The 12,921-nt window shown below is 41.3% G+C and overlaps 1 protein-coding gene across 3 annotated transcripts in view; it reads right to left on the bottom strand.

Annotated features, from left to right (window-relative positions):
- INVS (inversin) overlaps nucleotides 1-12,921 on the bottom strand; it is a 153,513-nt gene that overhangs the window by 21,786 nt on the left and 118,806 nt on the right. For all 3 annotated transcript variants that reach the window (XM_041761124.1, XM_041761126.1, XM_041761125.1), the window contains one exon: nucleotides 10,374-10,660. In XM_041761124.1, coding sequence (XP_041617058.1) covers nucleotides 10,374-10,660 — 287 coding nt within the window. The remainder of the gene's footprint in view (nucleotides 1-10,373; nucleotides 10,661-12,921) is intronic.

Consider the following 12,921-nt stretch of genomic DNA (forward strand, 5'->3'; position numbering starts at 1 on the left):
AAAAAAGACATGCATTATATATGATAGACAAAGGTTGCTCTTCTTATATGTGCTGAGCTTTTAGAAATATTAAGAAAATGAAAACCAATATAAAAACTGACAGAGGACATCAGTGAACAATCCAGAAAATAAATACACAAAGCAAATAAAAATATGAAAAAATTCCATCCTACTCGGATTCAATAAAATCACTATTTGCCTAAATGTTTAGAGGAGTTTTGTATTTTTTTTGTTTTGAAAGGGCGAAACAGTTTTCTGCAACCTTCGTGGAATGAACTTTGGCAGGATGTTTAAAGAGACATAAAAATTAGGGATGTATACAAAAATTTCTACAAAAGGTTAGTTAGCTTATATATCTTACAACACAGACATGATTAAACAAATCATGCTGTATCCAGTATTCTGATATAGTACTAAGCAGCTACTAATCTTTGTTGAAAACAGGGGAATCATGTAAGAGGATCTCAAAATAGATGCTCACACGTTTCTGCATTTAAAAAAAGGGAAAGTTTTGGTAGATGGATTTGTACCAAAGTGATGAGAGTTGTTTATCTTAAGATTAAGAATAATTTTTTTCTTTGTTCTTTTCTGTTTTAAAATTATTTTGTAATGTACATTAACTGATTTTGTAATTAGAAAAAAAGTCACTTTGTGTTTAAATAAAACGTACCCAACTACAAAAAAAAAAAGCACACAACAATTAAAATCAGCTAGGATGGGGATCCCTGGGTGGCGCAGCGGTTTGGCGCCTGCCTTTGGCCCGGGGCGCGATCCTGGAGACCCGGGATCGAATCCCACGTCGGGCTCCCGGTGCATGGAGCCTGCTTCTCCCTCTGCCTATGTCTCTGCTTCTCTCTCTCTCACTGTGTGCCTATCATAAATAAATAAAATTTAAAAAAAAAATAAAATCAGCTAGGATGTGGGAAAGAATTCAAAGTGGAATAAAATAATAACAAACAAATCTGGGATGCCTGGGTGGCTCAGGGGTTGAGCATCTGTCTTCGGCTCAGGGTGTGATCCCAGGGTCCTGGGTTTTAGTCCCACATCGGGCTCCCTGCATGGAGCCTGCTTCTCCCTCTGCCTATGTCTCTGCCTCTCTCTGTGTGTCTTTCATGAATAAATAAATAAAATATTTAAAACAAACAAACAAATCTAACTGTATTCCTTTTTTTTTAAAGTTAGTAAGTTTGTCTCTCACAAGGATATGGTTAGCAATTCTGAAACTGCTTTATGTGTATACTAGGATTGAACAAATAAGTATATATATCCTAGATGATGGGAGCCAGATCTTTCACTGTTGGAGGAAACACTTCAAATAAAGAGAAAAGATAGAATAAATGCTCTGGTGTTGAATGGGACTGGAGGTATCATGAATATGAACTCATGGTGTGTGTGTGTGTGTGTGTGTATGTGTGTGTGTGTGAGATATAACACAGATAGATGCAGAAATAGATGTCAATAATTTTTATCTCTGTCTGCTGAAAGGGCTTAGGAGCAACGGTACTCCAATAGTAATACACCCACCCAGCACTCAGATTTTGTTTTCTAAAACCATTCTCCAACGAAGGGAACCAGGGTTCCTTGGAGAAATGGTTAATTCCAGGGCTCTCAGTGGGGGAGAGATATGATGAGGTTTCGTTTGGAAGAGACCAATCTGTTCACAGACAGGAAAATGGACTAGGGGAGTCAGAGCAGATAAGTAAGACCAGTTAGGAAGCTACTACAATAGTCCAGAGATGGAATTAAGAGGATGTGATCTAGAATATATGGTGGTGAAGGATGAGAGGGAGAAAATGGGTTTCTGGACAGTAAAGGAAAAGGAAATAATCATTACTCCTGTCCTAAATGTTCAAAAGGATGAGTATGTGATTAACCAATGTGCAGAGCAGGGTTACATAAAATCTCCATCAGTCCTGTCTCGGATAGGTCGAGTTTGAGATGCCTTTGGGACATCCAAGTGAGGGCATGAGTAAATAGTTAAATATATATAATTGGAACAAGGGAAGGAGGTCAGGGAGTCTTTGGCATATAGGTGGTAACTGAATTTTCTGCCTTAGCCATTGTACATGTACCAAATGTAAGGGCCCACTTACTCCCACCAGTCATACCCACTAGCTGTGGCAGCCCATATGGTGAGAAAGAAGATAACACCAGGGATGGCCCTTAAAACAGTGAGTCTCTCCTCCACTAGACTTTCCTGACTCAAAGACAACTTTATCTCACCACCTCCCACAAGCAATCTGCTAGCAAGTCCTCTTAATTCCACCTCTCTGGTCCATCCCTTACTCCTCACCCCACTGCTGTGTCTTAGTGTAGGCCTTCAAGCCCATCCTCCACTCAGCCACAGTGATCTTTCTAAATATATTTTTTAAGATTTTATTTATTTATTCATGAGAGAGACACACAGAGAGAGAGGCAGAGACATAGGCAGAGGGAGAAGCGGGCTCCCTACAGGGGGCCTGATGTGGGACTGGATCCCCAGACCCCAGGATCACGCCCTGAGCTGAAGGCAGAAAATCAACCACTAAGCCACTCAGGCATTCCTGATCTTTCTAAATATTATGTCTCCTTCCTTCTGTACCTTTTGAAATAATATTGAGATTAATTACAATAACAGCTCATATTGGGGCAGTCCCAGTGGCACAGCGGTTTGGCGCCGCCTGCAGCCCGGGGTGTGATCCTGGAGAACCGGGATCAAGTCCCGCATCGGGCTCCCTGCATGGAGCCTGCTTCTCCCTCTGCTTGTGTCTCTGCCTCTCTCTCTCTCTCTCTCTCTCTCTCTCTCTGTGTCTCTATGAATAAATAAATAAAATCTTTAAACAGCTCATATTTATAGAGTGTTGTAGGTACTGCGTTTAAATCTTTTCATGGGTTATCGCATTAATGTTCACAAATTTCTAAGAGGCATTATCTTTTTTTTAAAGAAATGGAGGCTTAGAAGAAGCTAAATAACTTGATCAAGTTTATATAGCTAGTAAGTGGTAGAGTCTAGATGTGAACCTAGTGTATTTGATTCTGAAGCTTGTGCACTCAGCCATTAGGCTCGACATTCATTGTAAACAAGAAGGGAAGAATTACTATGAGAGGGAAGAAAGAAATCTCTTATTTATATTAAGAGATGTTGTTGGGCAAACCCCTCTTTCAGGGCCTCCATTTCCTGACTTGTTTTGAAAAGGCTGTACTGGATGCTTGCAAATAACCTTCAAGCTCTAACATTCTCTATTTCTAAGATGTAGGTTGAAGGAGAAAAAGAAGTGGCCCACATTTCCCATCTCTGGGTTCCTGCTGGGATGCCCACCCCTCATTGTCTGCACTGCAAGAGCACTGATGGGTTGAGCAGCTATGACCCTTCTTTTGTGGTCAAATAGAAAGTGGCTCAGGGTGCCCTTTGCCCAGTTATGTTGGGGTTTCCCAGAAATACTATACTAGAGAAGCTCCAGTCCATGGATAGTATTGGTTTCTAGAAAATCTCCTTTTTCCTTTGTACTTCGGCTTCTGAGGTAGGTAAATGAGGGCAGAGGCTGCCCGTGAAAGTGGAGCTCCCTCTCTTTACATCTGAATCAGGCTCATTGGCATCCCTTCTAATTACTCTTCCCCAATGTTGGATGCTGGGCTTTTCTGAGACTCTATCTGTATATTTGAATCTAAAAATGAAACTGAAATTTCATGAGTATTTTTCTGGATGTAAGGTGACTGACTGTATCTCAATGTGACCAGGTCCACAGTAGATCTGATTGTTCTTGTAGCATAAATGTCTCAAGGTGTTTTGAGGCAACTGGATGGCTCAAACATCCAACTCCTGATTTCAGCACAGGTCATGATCTCAGGGTCTGTGAGGTGGAGCCCCATGTCGGGCTCTATGCTGAGTGTGAAGCCTGCTTACAATTCTCTCTTTCCCTCTCCCTCTGCCCCCATGACCTGCTCACTCTCTTAAAAAAATAAAGTCTCAAGGTATTTTATGATAAAAGGAAGCACAATTACCCTCTGTACTTGTAAAAAGTCTGAACCATGCTCTCCCTTCTCTCTATTTTGTAGAGCACTGCATTATGGGGAAAACACTTGTATATGCAAAATTGCAGGAATTAAGTATAACTCTTGTGGTATACAGTAAGCCCCAAACCCACCAAACTTTTAATGGGTGCTTTCTAAGGGGAGTCATGTCAAGAAATATCTATATAACCAATTTTCTGCCCATTGTTATAAGAAAGATGCTGATGGTATGGTCCTTAGCCCTAATTATAGTTAAGTATGGCTGGTACCTAGTGTGTGGGCTCAAAAACATACCTGTTGAAATGAATGCATGCATGAGTGATTTAGTGAACTGAGTAGAAGCAAAGTTTTGCAATAAAATGGAACTCTGTTACAGAAAACATAGTATACCTAATGAATACCTTCATGTCTTTTTTTTTTTTAAGATTTATTTATTTTAGAGATGTCTCTACCCCCTTGAATTTGGACTGACCTTGTGAGTTGCTCTGATCAACAGAATGTGGTACAAGTGATATGAAAGTTTTGGAGCCGAGGCCTCAAGAGAGCTTGTGACTTCTGGCTTTCTTTCTCTCAGAGCACTGTTCTGAGGACGCCATGCAAGGGAGATGGTCTAACCTCCTGGAGGACGCAAGGTCATGTAGGAGAGATCTGAGGCACTTCAGCCCACAGGAGCACCAACAGCCACCCGGGGCAAGGATGGCTGCCAAGACCTGTCTTGGTCTTTCTGACCTAGCCAACCTTCCACCAGCCACATAAGTGAACCCAAGTGATCTACCGGTGGGGGGGGGGGGGGGGTGCGGGGATGATTATGAGATATAATAAATGACTGTTGTTTTAAACCACTGAGTTTTATGGGTAGTTTGTTACATTACTAGAGATCATCAACAAGAAACCAGTAGCTAAAAAAAGAGGTGCTGGCCTAACAAGAAACCATAACATTGACTTAAGAGACTGGTTACTGGGCATAAGCTGGAAAGGCAACAAAGAGACAAGAACCAAAGGCTGAAAGAGCAGACAGGAAATTGCTAGTGGAGTTTGGAGGATGGTCAATTGTATTGTTCAGTGGCAGACTCATTGGCAAAACTGGCAAAAGTTACCTGCAGTAACTTAGAAAACATATCTAATGAATTTGTAGATATGGATCAGGAGAGTTCCAGGTACAAAAACTGAAGAAGTCTCAACTGGCTTTTTTTAGCTGCATGTGATAAGGTATGGGGAGAAAGAAAGAAAATTAGGAAAGAACTGGTCAGTTTGCAAGCAGGATCTATAGGAAATACAAAGAGCCAAAAATGTGCTGGGTTAGAAAAGAAAGCTGTGTTGCATATTCATTCTTTCCAGCCAATAAAAGAGTCTCTTAATAAAATATGACTTAAGAATAAAGATCCAGTCAAGGGGCACCTGGTTGGCTCAGTGGTTGAGCATCTGCCTTTGGCTGAGATTGTGATCCTGGGGTCCTGGGATCGAGTCCCGCATTGGGCTCCCCACAGGGAGCCTGCATCTCCCTTTGCCTATGTCTCTGCTTCTCTCTCTGTGTCTCTCATGAATAAATAAATAAAATAAAATATTTTTTTTTTTAAAAAGATCAAGAGGGATCCCTGGGTGGCGCAGCGGTTTGGCGCCTGCCTTTGGCCCAGGGCGCGATCCTGGAGACCCAGGATCGAATCCCACATCAGGCTCCCGGTGCATGGAGTCTGCTTCTCCCTCCGCCTGTGTCTCTGCCTCTCTCTCTCTCTCTGTGACTATCATAAATAAATAAAAAAAAATAAAAAATAAAAAAATAAAAAATAAAAAAAGATCAAGATTACTACTGTGCAACCCTTTATTAAGACCTCAAAAATATCTAAGATGGTACATTGGAGGCACTGTAAGCTAAACAAAAGAACTTCTAAGAACTTGAAGCATTTTCCCACAGCAGCCTGAGCCACCCAAGTAGAGAGAGGCCTGTTTGAGAAATAATTTTGGATGTAGTTTTGGAGCATGGAGTGAACCCCATCAGATTCCTAGGGAACCCATGACATTTCTTTTTAAAGATTTTATTTATTTGAGAGAGCGAGAGCGCAAGCATGAGCAGGGAGAGAGGGGCAGAGTAAGAGGGAGACTCCCAAGGAGACACCGTGGATCATGACCTGAGCCAAAATCAAGAGTCAGATGCTTAATTGACTGAGCCACCCAGGTGTCCCTGGAAACCATGAAATTTCTGAGATAATTGCATCACAGAGTATCAGTAGCTTGAAACACTGAGGCAGTTTAAAACAAACCGGAGCTTCTGGAACCTCAGCTTCCTATAAGGCAGGAAACAGGCTGTGAGAGCTATTTCACTGCAAACATGGGCTATGTCTTATGAAAAAGGAAGATGTCTCAGAGTAGAACCAAGAACCCAGGTGGCACAGCCAAGAGCCAAGGAAAAGAATGAGATAGGAAACCACACATAGGGGCAAAACCACACTCTAACCAAGGAACATTCCGTATTCCAGAGTAGGGGCCCTGTTAACATGCAACCAGTTGGCTTTCAGAATTGTTATGGACTAGTAACTGGTATGTGCCTCTTATTTCTCCCCTTTTGGAACAAGGGCATCTATCGTAGTTACTCTGTCCCTGCCTCACCATTGCGTTTTGGGTATATGTGGGGGGTTGATAACGTGTGTTTTGGGTTGACTAGTCCCTCAAATTGGAAAGATTCACACCTTGGAATCTTGACAACATCTGGACATGACATGGGTCTCAAGATCCCAAACTTCAAGCTTGCTATGACAACTGAGATGACATTTGGGGTCCTGAGATAAGAGTGAGAATATTGTGAATGTGGGAGGAATCTGAATAATCTGTGACCAAAAAGGAACTGTGATAGATTGTCTAATCGTCAAAAATTGCTCCCATCCTAGTATGTGCAAAAGTGGAGTATATTTTTCCATATCATTTAGTCTGGGCTGGTCGTATAACTTGCTTTGATGAATAGAAGGCAGCATGCAAATTCTGGAACCTATTCCTCAAGAGGTCCTGTAGCTTCTGCCTTTGCTTTCTTACAATGATGCCCAGAGACCATGTGTAGGGAGGCCAGTCTAGCTAATAGAGGATGAAAGGACACATAAAGCAGAGGCAAGGAATCTCAGCTGATAGCCAGTGTCAACTGTCAGACATTCAAGTCAGTCTATCTCAGACCATCCAATTCAACTGACCCTCCACCTGAATGTAGCATATGAGTGAGACCAGGTGAAACTATAGGGGAACTGCCCAACTGGCCCACAGAATCATGAGAAATAATAAATTGTTGTTCTAGGCCACTTAGTTTTAGTGTATTTTTTTTTAACATAGCAGCAAATAATGGAAACAATCCTGATCTTACAGATCTTGCAATCTATTGGAAAAAACAGACAAGCCAGTAACAACAATAAAAGGTGATGATCTTTCTAATATGGCACTACAGAAGACCTATGGGAGCACATAGCAGGAAGACAAAGCCTTGTTTAGTGAGGAGGTATGGCTGTATAGAGGAAGGAACACTCATCCTGCGATCTGGAAAATAAGAGGCACTTTTTATCCATATGGATAGGGGGAATGTAAATACACAATGACCTAAGGCTAAGAAAGATTTTGAGGAAATTCAGCGTGGTTTGTAACATGATAGGCGTCTAGTTAACACTAGCTGGATGAATAAATGGATGAATATATAACAGAGCATCAGACCTCCTTAAGGCATACATTGCTGATGCATTATCATTGTAAAATGGGTTATGGAATTATATTCTGGATATGTTTGTGGTCATTCATATGTATTTTTATGTTGTTTTGTTTTGGCTAGATCACTAGTGTGGGTTAATAACAGTTACTGAAGACCTTTTACCTTTTCAGTAGTTACTGAAGACCTTTTACTGAAGTAGTTACTGAAGACCTTTACTGGGCTATAATAAATATTATTTGATTTATATTCATAACTGTCTTGCAGGATAGAGAGTATGCCCTTATTTTTTTCTTTTTTAAAATTAAAGTATAGTTGACATACAATGTTACATTAGTTTCAGGCATACAGCATAGTAATTCTGTTATGCTATGTTCACCAATACACTTGTGGTGTCACCATATGGCACTATAACAATACCATTGACTGTATTTCCTATGCTATTCCCTATTCCTTTCTTCTCCATGACTTACTCATTCCATAATTGGAAGACTATACCTCCCTCTCCCCTTCACCCATTCTGCCCATTGTCCCAACTCCTTTCCTCTCTGGCAACCATGAGTTTGTTCTCTGTATTTGTCTATTTCTGCTTTTCCATTTGTTCTTTTGTGTGTGTGTGTGTGTGTGTGTGTGTGTGTGTGTGTGTTTTGTATACCCAACCCCCCCACGACCCCTTATTTTATAGGTAAGGAAATAAGGCTCAGTGAATAGAATGAACTGTCCAAGCCCTGAATTGGATCACCATGAGTTTTCATAGACTCTGGCACCCACAAGATCAAAACTATTTTTATAATAATAAAGACATTATTTGCCTTTTTCACTATGTTGGCATTTGCACTTAGATTTCTGGAAGATTCTCGCTGTTCCCTAATTATTTTTTTTTAAGTTTTTTTTAAAAATTTTTATTTATTTATGATAGTCACACAGAGAGAGAGAGAGAGAGGCAGAGGGAGAAGCAGGCTCCATGCACCGGGAGCCTGATGTGGGACTCGATCCTGGGTCCCCAGGATCGTGCCCTGGGCCAAAGGCAGGCGCCAAACCGCTGCACCACCCAGGGATCCCTGTTCCCTAATTAAAAGAATGGCTTGATATGCTTAAATTGCTTTGGGTAAATAATATAATTTATGCAGAATACTTGTTTTCCTTCCGGGAGCCTGGAGTTGTAGTATACGCTAGGCAGAGGTACCTGCGCAACTGACTCTAATAAAAATTCTGGAGTCCCAAGTTTAGGTATATTTTCCTGGTAGACAAAGGCTAATTGGTTGTTACAATTCATTGCTGGAAGAATTAATCATGTCTTGTGTGGTTCTACTGGGAGAAGACTCTTGGAAATTTACATGGAAAGTTTCTTCCAGATTTTGCTCCATGTGCCTTTTCACTTTGTTGATGTTGACTTGTATCTCTTTTTTTATAAAAGATCCTAGCTGTGGGTGCAAATATATGCTGAGTCTTGAGTACTCTTAGCAAGTTACTAAAATTTGGGGGGATTCTTGGGTATCCCCAACATCCTAAGTGAAATCCAAACAGGAAAAACTCCAAGAATCCATACCAAGACACATCATATTAAACTACTGAAAACTAAGATAAAGATAAAGAAAAATCTTGTAAGCAGCCAGAGAGCAGTGACATGTTACTCAGAAACATTACCAAGGAACATCAATTTGAAGGATGGTGGATTTCTCGTCTGAAACCAGGAAGCCAGGAGTGGCACAGCCTCTTTCAAGGATGAGAATGAAAGACCTGCCAACTGTGCATTCTGGATCTGGTTTATCAACTTTTCAGGAATGAAATCAAAACATTCTCAAACAAAGGAAAACTCGAATTCATTGCTAGTAGAGCTACCCTTAAATACTGGCCAATAAAGGTTCTTCCACAGAAAGGAAATGATAAAAGAAGGAATCTGGAGTACTGGGAAAGAAGACGAAACAACAGAAAAACAGAATTGTGGGTACATAAAAAGAGACTATCCTTTTCCTCATGTTTTTTTTAATAAATTATATTTGATTATTGAAACAAAAAATTATAATACCATCTGATACCCAATCAATGATATTTAAAAGTGGGGAAGGTCAAGATACCTAAAAGGAAGTGAGGTTTCTACATTTCACTCAAAGCGGTAAAATGTTGATACTAGTTATAGGTTCCTTATAACTTATATATACATTATACATATACACATAAGTATATACATACATATATGTGTATAATACATGTATTACACATGTATGTATATATTTATACATGCATATATTTTATACATGCATGTATATTTAAGCATATAATACACATATATAGTAAGTATACACATAAGTATATATACTTAATATAAGTAAACATGTAAGTATACAATACATACATACACACATATATACATGCATATATACATATATGCACATATATTATACATATTATATGTATTATACATATAATACTCAGAACAACCACCACAAAAACCATAGAAAGAGATGCTCAAAACCACTATCAGCCAATCAAGATGGAATCCTAAAAGATGTTCAAGTACCCCAAAGGAAGGGGAAAAAAGAAAAAACAGGGATGAGAACCAGAGGAAATAAACAGAAAATAGATGATAAAATGGCAGTGTTAAGGGCTGACATAATTAACCTTAAATGCAAATGGACTAAATACACCAATCAAGAGAGCCCACAGTCCATGGGTTGGGATCAGATAACAAAGGCAATACACCTACCGTTTGGCTTTCTGGGGACTGTTCCCTGCACATCTGGGGAAAGATGCTGCTCCTTCTGGGGAGCTCTGCTTGGAGATACTCTGCCTGGACCTCCTTGACAGGCTCTCTTGTCAGGGTCCTGGGCTGCGTCGCTGGCGGGAGACTGTTTGCTGGGGGCCCGGCTCTGCCTGTGGGAATCAGTCTGGGTGTTGGGCAGACAGGGAAGGGCTTGGGGTCTGCAGGAATCTGGACTCAGCCTTCCCTTCTGCTGTTCTGCTTCCCTTCGTTTGTTTTCTTCCTCTCGCTTCCTGGAAGAACAGCCAAGGAGGTAGAGGAAAAAATTAAGAGTGTTACCCATTCAGATGTTCCTGAGTGAGATTTAAATTTTATGAGGAGCTACTACATCACAGGAGGGGTTTGGAAATTCACAGTTTCCATGATTTCACAATTCTTGGTATTTTCTCCAGACCTCATAACTCAAAAGATGATGAAGCTGAAATAAAATCTTATAGATCAGGGCACACATGATGGAAAACCCTATGTTTGTGAGACACGACACAATCCTAAGGTGTGTGTGCCCAAGCTTGTGTGGGATCCCTGCAACTATCTGCTTTTTCCTCTTATTCCAGAAAGCAAATCAGAATGCAACTGAGTATGCCAGGTACAGGGATAACCTTTAAACTTCTCTATTTATTAAAAAAGACCATTGGCAATCCTTATGATTATATGAAACAATTACTTACAAAGCACCTCACAACTGATTATAACACACCTATGTGTTGCAACCTGGCTATTGAGAGCTCTAGCTAATGAGACAAACCCACTCATTTTGCAAATGAGGTCCAGAAGGTAGGATGATTTTCAAAAAGTCCTATAAAAGTTCTGGTGACTAGGCTGGCCTTGGTGGTTAGCAACTGAATAGAAGAGGGCTGGCCAGCAGAGGCCAGGGTGAGGAATGAGTAGCAGTGGGAGGAGGAGGAGGATGGGTCTGAGGCAGCGCAGGTCTAGAAAGGGGTAAGTTGCTTGAGGATGAAGGGGTTAAGTTCAGTACAAGATCTGTTTGACCAATAGCATTAATTGCTAAGGATTTCCAAAGGAAAGAAAGGGAGAAGAAAACTAACATTGAGCCTCTCCTGTGCTGGGCACCGTCAGCCACCGAGTGCAACCCTCCACAACAAGCGAAGGAAGCTTGATTTCAGAGGAGACAGCTAGGGAAAAAAGACCTAACAAATGATGGAAGAAATGTTACACTGGTGCTTGCAGAGAGGGATAGTGATTAATTTTGTCTGGAGGAGTCCAGAAGGTCCCAGCTGCTGATTCTCAAAGATGTGGAGAGGTTTGCTACACGGATGAAGTGGGAGTGAGGACTTTCACTTTGGGCAAAGGCACGGAGCGTGGGAAAATTGGGTCTGTTTTGCGTCTTCTCATCTTGGAGCACAGCAGGCACCCCATGCATATGTGCTGCTCAGACGACTCAGTTATGGCTCAGGAGGAGAAGTAAGTAGGCGGCCACATAAAGGAGAATGATTAGGCCCGTAGGGGAGAGAAGCCTACACTGGGAAGTATGAGAACTTTTCTAGTCCTGCTCCTGCCAATAAATACAAAATGATATCGAGCCAGTCACTTTCCTGTTGGAGACTCAGTTTCCCAGGTCTAACACTTGTATAATATAAGTTTATAACCCGGAATTGGTTTAGGGGTCAGTTTGGAAACCAGATGTCTTTAAAAAATATTGGGTATCTTTTGTACTGAGATAGGTTTCAGTAACCGATCTGAAGGTTATTGTAATAATTTTTATTGTAATAAAAATATTGTAATAGCTGGTATCAGAGTCCCTCTTGGGGGACAGGGGACCTTGTTTGGACAAATATTTTAATCAGCTTGAGAACAGAACTGAAGGGTGGTAGCAGGTGAGACCTTCAGGGCCTGGATGGCAACTGGCTCTGAGGCTCTGGGGGAGTGCTGCTCCTGATAAAAAGAGAATGTGTTTGAAGCTCCTGACAGGGAAGGAGGAGATGAAAGAACCAGAGAGAGAGAAAGGAGGGGGAAGAAAGAGAAGATGAAAGGCTGGGTATTGTGTATAGCAAGGGCCAGGCTGAGAACCCTCCATGAGGAGCTGATGGAGAAGAACTTTGGGTCTGCGCTCCTCACACTTTAACGAATGGAGTCTCCTGAGATCTCGTTAAAATCTAGATTTTGATTTAGCAAGCCTGGGGGAGGGCTCAAGATTCTGCATTTCTAACAAGCACCCAGGTTATAGAGGTGTTGCTGGCCCTCCAAACCGCACCTTGAGTAGCAAGGCTTAAGGCAACAAGAAAGTTTCATATGGACTGTTTTTTCTGTTTGTTTTGTTTTTAGAGAGAGTGGGTGCAGGGAGGAGGGCACAGAGGGAGAGGGAGAGTCTTAGGCAGGCTCCACTCCTGATGTGGGGCTAGATCTCACGATCCTGAGATCATAACCTGAGCCAAAATCAAGAGTTGGATGCTTAACTACTGGGCCACCCAGGCACCTCTCACATGGACTGTTAACTATACCATGACGGGATATGAAATGTGATTCTCCTCAATGA

The sequence above is a fragment of the Vulpes lagopus genome, chromosome 7, assembly GCF_018345385.1.
Source record: "Vulpes lagopus strain Blue_001 chromosome 7, ASM1834538v1, whole genome shotgun sequence".
Taxonomy (NCBI): domain Eukaryota; kingdom Metazoa; phylum Chordata; class Mammalia; order Carnivora; family Canidae; genus Vulpes; species Vulpes lagopus.